Raw genomic sequence first — 10,184 nt, forward strand, 5'->3', positions numbered from 1 at the left:
GCGCCGGGCCGAGCGGCCGGGGCCGGTTCCTGGGGCCGGTTCCTGGGGCCGCAGGTGGGTGAGTGCGGGGCGTGCGGGCTCGGCGGGACGGGGCCCGGGTGGCGGCTGACGGCGGGTGTGTCTGTCTGTGTCTCCTCAGATGTGGGCTGCGCTGGCCGCGCCCTGCAGGGCCGGGCTGCGGCTGCGGCACCGGGCGGCGGGCGCCATGAGGCTGCAGTCGCCGCAGTTCCAGGCGCTCTTCACGCCGGGGCTGCGCAGCGTGGCGGGTGAGTGGGGCCCGGGCGGGGGGTCCGTGCCCGGAGCTGCGGGGATCCGCTTGTCGCGGCCTGAGGAGGCGCGAGGGGCCGGGCCGGGAGCGGGAGGAGCAGCCCGGAGCTGCTGGGAGGGCTGGGGGGTTCGGCCTGGAGAGGAGAAGGCTCCGGGGAGACCTGAGAGCACCTTCCAGTGCCTGAAGGGGCTGCAGGAAAGCTGGGGAGGGGCTTGGGACACGGGCAGGGAGGGATGGGAGCAGGGGGATGGATGAAAACTGGAAGAGGGAGATTGAGATGAGATGTGAGGAAGAAATTCTGGGCTGTGAGGGGGGTGAGACCCTGGCCCAGGCTGCCCAGGGAAGCTGTGGCTGCCCCATCCCTGGCAGTGTTGAAGGGCAGGTTGGATGGGGCTTGGAGCAGCCTGGGCTGGTGGGAGGTGTCCCTGCCCATGCAGGGGTGGCACTGGATGAACTTTAAGATCCTTTCCAACCAAAACTATAAGACAATTCTGTGAAACAACCTCTGTGGGCAGGTGGCCTGTGCGGAGGGTGCTGTTTCACCCTCAGGTGTGTGCTGCTCCAGCTCTGCTGACTGCTGCTTTAAAATGACTCGGAGGACGTGGTGGAGCTCAGTCTTCATCAGCCGTTGTGGGCTGGTGTTCCTGGAGAAACTGGGGCTCAGGATTCATTGTGCTCTACCATAAGTAAACTAAGCACTTTTCCCTTGTTGGGAGCTGACTGTTGGAAATGTTCCAGAGTCCCCCGGTGTCACTAAGCAACCTGTTAAAACTTAGATTTTCAGAAATGACCCAGAAAAAAATATAGCAGAAATGACTGAGAAGGCACATGCAGGTGCTCAGCTGTGTGTCTGTTTTGTGCATTTTGCATGAAGCTGTGAGGTGCATACATGCCACTTTACTGCACATTGGAGTATGTTATTTCTACATCTGTGGCTTTAATTTGTGGAAAGGTAGGTTATGGCTGACAGTGTGCTCTGGTTTTTACTTTAGAAAGTGCTTTATGATTTGCTTTTCCCTTCCCAGAATTGTTTGAGAAGAAGAACTATGAGCTGAGAATAGCAGGAGGTGCTGTCAGGGATTTGCTGAGTGGAATGACACCACAGGATATAGATTTTGCCACTACAGCTACACCAGCAGAGATGAAGGAAATGTTCACATCTGCTGGTGTTCGTCTGATAAACAACAAAGGAGAAAAACATGGGACCATTACTGCCAGGGTGGGTTTATGATTTGACTTGGATCTTTTCTAACTGTGTCTGTGAATGTGCAGTGTATCCCATAGAAAACTGGCAGTGTGCTCCTTCTTTGTTAAAATATCACACCAGAACTTGAAACGAGACGCTGCTTTGAAGTGTGGAGTGACTTTCAGTTACTTTTTGTTTGTAGAATCCAATTACTTACCATGTTTTACCCCTCATAACCCATTTGTGCTGCTCTGCCATCACTAGAAAAGACCATGTAGGCCACCCACACGTTCAGATGGTGTGGGGAAGCTGATCCTAGTGTTTCCTTCTTCTGATTCCTTAAATCTTTTCTACCTTGCTCGTTCCTCTGCCTCTTATTCCATCTTCTGCAGGAAGGTTTCTTGACTGTCTGCTCTGTACAAAAACATGATACATGTTGATTTGCATGTATCCAGCTTGAGCACTAACGAGCCTGAAAAAGATAAGCAGCTTGTACATTTGTATGGACGATTGTGTTAAAGTAATGATGTCTGTGGGATTTTCAGCTCCATGAAGAAAATTTTGAAATTACTACTCTTAGAATAGATGTTGTCACCGATGGACGACATGCAGAGGTTGAGTTCACCACTGACTGGGAGAAGGATGCTGAAAGGAGGGACCTGACTGTCAATTCCATGTTTTTAGGTAAATTCTTTTAAAAGCAAGTATTCAGATGATACACTACTGTTCAAATTAAACCAGTATTTTTTACGTACTGCTGTCAGCTGAAGTCTGTAGAAATACCTGAGATGATCTGACAAACCAGCTCAAATCACACAACTTGTCTCCTCTCTTTTCAGAGCAGAGTGTTTAGTTGTGCCAACTTTGTTCATAATTTTTTTTTTTTTCTTCTTTTCTAGGTTTGGATGGGATGCTGTATGATTTTTTTAATGGCTATGAAGACCTGAAAAACAAGAAAATTAGATTTGTAGGAAAGGCAAGTGAGAGAATACAAGAAGATTATTTACGAATCCTGAGATATTTCAGGTACCAGGTTTTGCCTTTTCTAGATAAAGAAATGCACTAAGCATTGTAGAAATTTTCAGAAACATGCAAAAATAAATCAGTGATGTAAAAAGGGTTGTAATTGTCATATAATTGTTTCCTCTAGTATTGTAAATCAGAATATTTAGTACTGTCATGACATCCATTCTCTGAATAGCAGTAATACATGGAATAACGCTTCTCAGCCTAACATGCCGGGGTTTCATTTGGGCAGGTTTTATGGAAGAATCGCAGAAAAACCTGGTGACCATGATCCTAGTACACTGCAAGCAATTAAAGAAAATGCCAAAGGTTTGGCTGGAATATCAGGAGAAAGGATTTGGGTGGAACTGAAAAAAATTCTTCTTGGAAACCATGTAAATCATTTGGTTCGACTTATGTACGAGCTGGATTTTGCCCAGTACATAGGTAAAGTGAAAGGGAGGTTCCTTTCCTACTCCTGCATAGGGGTGCAATAAATTTTGGGGTTCCCCCTGTGTTAACATCCACCTTTTTTATTAACATTCTTCCTTGCATGTTTTTCCTGTGTATCCCTTCAGGACTACCACTTGATGGAAATTTGGAGGAATTTGACAGAGTCACAAAGAATATTCAAAATCTGTGTCCAAAGCCAATGACTGTGCTGACATCGTTGTTCAGGGGGAAGGATGATGTCACAAACCTGGATCTGAGGTTGAAAATCTCAAAAGATGAAAAAACCCTTGGCCTTTTTTTGGTGAAGCACCGGCAGGAGTTAACCAAAGCTGGGGGCCCTGAACCACTTAGACCATATCAGGACTTCATCATGGATGTAAGTTTATTTCATATTGCTTTGTTTTATTCTTAACAGTAAACTGAATTTCCGGGTTTGCAGAGCAGAAGAGATAACAGTTCCTAGTGGAAAGAAAAGGCCTTGAACAGTCCAGCAAGAGCCACAAAGATGATGGGAGGGCTGGAGCACCTCTCCTATAAAGACAGGCTGAGGGAGCTGGGGCTGTTCAGCCTGGAGAAGGCTCCAGGGAGACCTTAGAGCACCTTCCAGTGCCTGAAGGGGCTGCGGGAAAGCTGGGGAGGGACTTTTCACAAGGACTTGTAGTGAGAGGAAAAGAGGGAATGGATTAAAACTGGAAGAGGGGAGATTTAGTTTAGATATTGGGAGGAAATTCTTCACTGACTGAAGAATCTCTGGTGGTGAGACCCTGGCCCAGGTTGCCCAGGGAAGCTGTGGCTGCCCCATCCCTGGCAGTGTTGAAGGGCAGGTTGGATGGGGCTTGGAGCAGCCTGGGCTGGTGGGAGGTCTCCCTGCCCATGCAGGGCAGTGGGTGGGACTGAATGATCTTTAAGGTCCCCCCCCAACCCAAACCATTCTGTGATTTCACTACCAGATTTGTATACTGGTCTTAAGCAAATTTTTGCCAGGGTTTTAAGACTGATATTTTCATTAGAAAGATGTGATGAACTGACATAAAGTATTGGTCAGATTGGGATTGCTCCCAGTCTAGTATCATAGTAACTGGAATAATATCCTTCTGTATTATTGATACCAGTTACAGTTAACTAAGGGGGAGAAGGTTGGTTTGCTTGTTTTTCCTCTGGAGAGGGGAGCAGAGATAACAAGCAGTTCCTGCCATATCTCTGCAACATAAAGCAGAAACTTTAGTCTAAAAATACTCTGTCCCTTTAGTAAAGTTTTTTGCAGGAGGATAGAGAGCAGACATTTCTACTTGAGAGTCAAAAGCTTTTTGCTTTCCCATCCAAAACACTGAGACTTTACATTAGTTTTGAAGAAATTATTTAAAATAAACAACAAATGTTAGCAGCTCAGAGCACCTTGTGTTCTGTAGTGATGTTTTGACTGGGTTTGAAAGCCTTATAAAGTGGCACATTCAGTCACCTGAAGCAGAAGTTCCCTGTGCACACACCCAGGGACTGCCAGTTTGCTGTCCTCTCGGGTGATCTCCCCTTCTGCATGTGACCATGAGACATGGACCTCAACAGACTCCAGCTTTTCTTGTGAAATTCGGCTCCTCAAGAGGTGTACTGAGAGCTGGTGCAGTCCCTGGAGCACTGGGTGTGTTCTCCATGAGGAGCACTGCCAGGGAAGCACCCTGGGAGGATCTCCCACAGCAGGGTTGTCAGGTGAAGTTCTGCACGTTTATTGCTGCACCTGAGACTGAAGGCAAGAGGCTGCAGCTCAGCCTGTCTCCCATGGGAAGGGTAAGAGTTTCTCTGCAGGTGGAGGTTGAAGAGAATGGTTACAGATATTACCTGGAATTCAAGAAGTCCCCAAGGATCTCCCAGAGTCCAAGTCAGGACTGAGTTTTAAAACTTATGAGGCTGGAGAGATCTTAAATTTCATGGTTCCAGATGTTGCCTAGTGAGATGTCATGGAAACAACATTGAGTGCAGTTGGAGCTGTTTCCTAGTGAATCCTCTCTTGTCTTTTAGTCTAGGGATGCTAACACCAATTCCAGGATCTGTGAGCTTCTGAAATACCAAGGAGAAGAACATCTTTTCAGAGAAATGCAGCAATGGACTGTTCCTTCTTTCCCTGTTAGTGGCCATGATTTAAGAAAAATGGGTGTGTCTTCTGGAAAAGAAATTGGAGCAGCACTACAGCAGTTAAGGGATGAATGGAAGAAGAGTGGGTACCACATGGATAAAGAAGAACTGCTGAGTTGCCTGAAGAAGCTGGGAAACTGAATAGTAGTGGCGAATGGTGTGTGCTCTGTTTGAGAAGTAACTGAGATGTCAGTAAACTTTGCCACTGTACTCACAGCCAGTGTTGCCTCTGTCCTGTTTAAGTTTTCAGCACGATTCTCCTGCAACTAGTTTGTAATTCCTGCAAGGAGAGGTTTAATTTTGTAGTACTGCAAAATGTCATCTGCAAACTTCTACGTTCTCTACCTCTTTTTGTTGTATTTTGGTGATATTTACTGCTTTCTCTGACTCTGAGGCACTGGAGGTGACAGGAAGGTATTTTTCATTCTGCCTTTGTTACATAAAAAAAAACCCTAAAAAAAAAACAAAACAAAAAACCACAAAGTGTTTATATCCTCTACATAAAATCTTGAGTTTTTTCTGCCTGGGAGAATGACAAAGTGTCTGGAAATAATGAACTCTTAACTCTTGGTGTAGTTAAAACTAGAAACCAGACTGAAACACTCCAGCAGTTCCCAAAGTCTTATCCTGTAAAACAATTCTAGTTTCTATCTAGAAAGATTTTAATTTTCCATAACTCCAAAATCAGTTATAGATTAAAAGGGGATGATTGGCTGAGTTAGTATCATGAACTTCTTGTCTCTTCAGTAGTTTTCCAGACACTCTTCTAGCACTAACTGAATCCATAAAAAAACTGGGGCAAGTTTCACCTTTGGGTGTGAAATGCCGGGAGGCCCAGGTCCCCTGCCTTTCCCCGCTGGGCCTGGTCACTGACTCCCTGTGTCTCTCCTCCTTCTTCATTGTCCTTCCTCCTTGTCTTTTGTCTTTCCTTCTTTTCCTTTCCTTCATTTTTCTTCCCAGTTCTTTTTTTCTTTCTTCTTTTTTCTTCCTTTCTCTCTTTCTCTCCCTTCTCTTTCTCTCTGTCTTGCTCTTTCTCGTTTTTTTTTTCTTTTTTCTTACTTTCTCTTTTACTTTCTCTTTTTCTCTTTTTTTTTACTTTCTCTTTTTTACTTTTTCTTTTCTTTTTTTTCTTTCTCTTTTTTCTTTTTTTTCTCTTTCTCTTTTCTCTTTTTCTTTCTCTTCCCTCTTTCTCTTTCCTCTTTTTCTCTCTTTTTCTCTTCCCTCTTTTTCTTTCTCTCTCTCCCCTTTTTCTCTCTCCCCTCTTTTTCTCTCTCCCCTCTTTTTCTCTCTCCCCTTTTTCTCTCTCTCCCCTTTTTCTCTCTTCCCTCTTTCTCTTCCCTCTTTCTCTTTCTCTTCCCTCTTTCTCTTTCTCTTCCCTCTTTCTTTCTCTTCCCTCTTTCTCTTCCCTTTCTCTTCCCTCTTTCTTTCTCTTCCCTCTTTCTCTTTCTCTTCCCTTTCTTTCTCTTCCCTTTCTCTTCCCTCTTCCCTTTCTCTTCCCTCTTTCTTTCTCTTCCCTCTCTCTTTCTCTTCCCTCTTTCTCTTTCTCTTCCCTCTCTCTTCCCTCTTTCTCTTCCCTCTTTCTCTTTCTCTTCCCTCTCTCTTCCCTCTTTCTCTTCCCTCTTTCTCTTTCTCTTCCCTCTTTCTCTTTTTCTCTCTTTTCTTTTTTTTTTCTCTTTTTCTTTCTCTTTTTTTTCTTTTTCTTTCTCTCCTCTTTCTTTTTCTCTCTTTTTCTTTCTTTTTTCTTTTTTTCTTTTTTCTTTTTCTTTTTTCCTTCTCTTTTTCTTTCTTTCTGCTTTTTTTCTTTTTTATTTTTCTTTCTCTTTTTCTTTTTTCTTTCTTTTTCCTCATCTTCCATTTCTTCTTCCTTTCCTTCCCCATTCTGTTCTCTTTGTTTTCTTTTTCTCTTTTTCTTTCTTGCTTTGCTTCCTTTCTGGTTTTTTTCTGTTCATTTTTTTTTTCCTTTTACTGCAGGCTGAAGTTTTCCTACACAACCATGGGAACTAATAAAATAACTATTTAATTTGTTTTCCTCAGATACCATTTTGCAACACTTGATGGCAGTAACACCAGAGCAGTGCCACGACAAATCAGCATTTTATACTTCCTTCATACAGACAACTTTCTAGCTGCCTCTTTTTTAAAAAATATTATTATTTTCTAAGTTACCGTAAATAAATTATTCTGGAGGTACCGGGGAACTTTGTGAAGACAGTAAAGGGAACAAAACAAGTACTGTTTGCTAATAAGGCAAACCTGGTAAGAACATGATGGTGTTTGATTTAATTATGTGATTAAGTTGAAGCCTCCTTGTGCAATTTATTGAACTACTGAAACCTGGGGAGGGAGTCCACAGGCCTTGAGGCTGGACCTCTTTCTACTGAGCCTTTTGCAGCTAATCAGTTTAATACAAAGTAAACTCAAACATTTTCTTCTCATCCCAACAATCAGAAAAAAAACACACCTCAGTTTTGAAACAAACTGAATTTTATTCTTTGCAAATGTTTGCAAGCAACAGGGTTGTTCTGAAAAGTTGTCTCCAGAGAGAGGAAGAGTTGAAGCAGAGAATGTGCTACCCTTTCCACAGCATTTACAAAGCAATTAAACACAGGTGGAAAAACAAGGAGAGGAACAAAATGAGTTGCAGCACATACAAAAATATCTGTATTAAAAAAAACAAACAGTAGTTGAACATGTTTTAGACCAAGTGTGCAAGCGTCCTGTGTGACTCTTACCTAGAAAACTCAATGGAAAGATATGAAGAGTTGCAATGTTACAGGCTCTGATTGTAGGACACCCTCCTGCTGCTTGAGGAGGAGCAGTTCTGTGCTACCTAAACTGCAACCTGGCCAAGACCTGCTGAGTGCAGGGCAGTGCCTCTCCTGTCCCTCCTCCCTCCACCAGCCCTGACACAGCTGGGACACCAACCCAATTCCTCCATCTCCATCAGCTGGGCAGAGGTTATGGTGGGAGAGAGGAAAACCAACCCTGTTGGCAGCAGCCAGGAAGTCAATCGGATTAATTACTGCCTGAAGCTCCAAGCCACCCAATGAATGTAGTCAAGATAGGAACTTATGATAAAATGTGATTTCCTTTGTATTTAGCTCTCAAAAATGATATGATACCCATATTTGTCAGTAATAATTGCCCACAATCCAAATCTAGCAGTTTTCTCTCCAAAAAACGGAGAAAAGAAGCACAGAAACTATTGCCCAATGTCCAGACCCAGCCCTGGCTCCACAGGTGAAGCTCCCAGCTTCACCACACCAAGGTCCAACATCTGCACAGCAACCTGAGCCCCCCCCACTGGTTTTTCAACCTGCAGTGTGTCCTGGACTTGGAAATAAGTGAACATGACACAGAAGGTTAAACAGCATCATCAAAAGCAAAATTAAATTAGTGCTAAACTTAATCCCGACTTACCTCACATTATAATCGTTTATATTTGACTATATATACACACACACAATACCAAAAAAAAAAAAAAAAAGCCTATTTTTGTGTTCAGACCTTGCCAATGTGATGCCCCTTTTAGCTGAGGCAAGCCAACAGACTCTGCCAAAAACCCTGTGAAGTTCAGTGATGGCTGAGAAAAGAATCATTTGCAGAACCCACCCCCCCATGGCCCCAGTGATCACACCGCAGAAGGTACAAGACAGCACATGGTGCTGGGAATCTCTGAGGGGAAAAATAAACTAAGCCTACAGCTAATTCTGTGTGTGTCCATCAGTGAGTGTGTGTGTGTGTGTGTGTGTGTGTGTCTGTCTGCCTGCCTGTGCAGGGTGTGAGGGGAAAGCCAAGTACAGCTGCAGTGGCTCTCCAGCAACAGGTTTCACAGTCTCTCACACCAGTGCTTACCATTTCATCCTTTTGAAAGCTTATTACAGCAACACCATCAAAAGCCAGAGTGTTTTCTGGAAGCCAATGAGCCATCGTGCACCCTCTGTTCAGCATTGCCTTCAAAGAAGTATTGCTGTGCAAGGGTCAGTGGCAAGTCAGAGCACTGCACACAGCATCACGTGGCATTAAAGGTGGCTGTGGAGAGGACTTACCACAGAAGCACAGAGGTAGAAGGCTTCACAGAACTACACCTGAGTTACACAAGCATTCGTCTCTACACACCTGGCACAATCAACTACCCCTGCGGCACTGAACAGCCTTTCACATGGGGGGGGGGGGGGGGGGGGGGGGGGGGGGGGTACCTTTCTGCTGCCACCTGCTGCCTGTCCTGTGCCTGGCACTGCAGGCACCTGCCCCTGCCACACACCTCTGAAGCAGAACCAGCAAGTAGTGGCTGATGACTTCAATCTTGAGTCTTTTGTGTCATATTTAACAACACAAGCTCTCAACAACTCACTGAGAGTGAATGATGAAGCTTCAAAAGAAAACCAAGTCTATCTGTACACAAACACAGAATTATTAATGTTGGAAAAGACCTTCAAGATCATCAGCTTCCATCACCCAAGTGCATGCTGAGGAGTGAAAAACAAACAAAAATACCCCACACCAATAAATCAGTGGCAAAAGCCCCCCCAATTTTGGCACCCAGTTTCTGTGGCAAAGACAGCACTTCAGCCAATTAAAAATAATTTTTTAAAAAGCACTGTCTTTTATTTCTGTGCTGTTTAGAAACCTTCACTCTTTGTAAGGTAAGGGTGATAATGTGAGATGGTATGTTTCGATATGAAAGTGTAAAAGAAAAATACTCATCAAAGAGCTGTTGTGTCCCCATGTCAAAATAAATACTACTGAAAAATTGCCAATGTTGTGTATGAAGAGAGTCCCTCACAGCACCCTGGACGTGTGCTGGTAAACTGACCTTCAGAATAATGCTGAAAAGTAAAGATGAGCACATTCAACAGCAAATGACAATGCAGCTTATGTTCTGGTACTGACCTGTAGATGCTGTATAAATAGTTTAAAATTCAAGATTTCGAAAGTCAAATTGAATAAATAGCTGGGACAACTTGTGGGGACCAAATAGTTCACATGGGTTCCTTTCCAAGGGCCTCAGGTACTGCACTGCTCCAGCTGCACAGCAGGAAGCTCCTGCTTTTGCCACGACCAACACAGTGTCAGCCAGAAGAGATCCACCAGTCCTGTACCCTCCTCCATGGTCCTTCTCTGAGAAACAGCACAAGCACAAAA

General features: G+C 44.2%; 1 protein-coding gene across 3 annotated transcripts; it reads left to right on the forward strand.

The window, feature by feature from the left end:
- Positions 1-5,255, forward strand: TRNT1 (tRNA nucleotidyl transferase 1). 3 transcript variants are annotated; one of them, XM_051627418.1, is made up of 8 exons: positions 1-54; positions 140-266; positions 1,294-1,487; positions 2,000-2,138; positions 2,354-2,480; positions 2,713-2,906; positions 3,038-3,288; positions 4,926-5,255. In XM_051627418.1, the coding sequence occupies exons 2-8, from the start codon at positions 140-142 to the stop codon at positions 5,178-5,180; spliced, it is 1,287 nt and encodes a 428-aa protein (XP_051483378.1). In that variant the 5' UTR covers positions 1-54; the 3' UTR covers positions 5,181-5,255. The 3 variants fall into 3 exon arrangements, with proteins under 3 accessions (XP_051483378.1, XP_051483377.1, XP_051483379.1); XM_051627417.1 differs by having other exon boundaries at positions 9-58; XM_051627419.1 differs by having other exon boundaries at positions 9-58; positions 5,036-5,128.
- The last annotated feature ends 4,929 nt before the right edge of the window (positions 5,256-10,184 follow it).

This window comes from Apus apus, chromosome 9 (genome assembly GCF_020740795.1).
Source record: "Apus apus isolate bApuApu2 chromosome 9, bApuApu2.pri.cur, whole genome shotgun sequence".
Classification (NCBI taxonomy): Eukaryota; Metazoa; Chordata; class Aves; order Apodiformes; family Apodidae; genus Apus; species Apus apus.

Bases quoted from the DNA above. Each gene is read 5' to 3' on its own strand.
- TRNT1 (XM_051627418.1), top strand. From the start codon at position 140: ATGTGGGCTGCGCTGGCCGCGCCCTGCAGGGCCGGGCTGCGGCTGCGG. The intron at 2,139-2,353 runs GTAAATTCTTTT...CTTCTTTTCTAG, and splicing joins TGTCAATTCCATGTTTTTAG to GTTTGGATGGGATGCTGTAT. The intron at 2,907-3,037 runs GTAAAGTGAAAG...GTATCCCTTCAG, and splicing joins GGATTTTGCCCAGTACATAG to GACTACCACTTGATGGAAAT.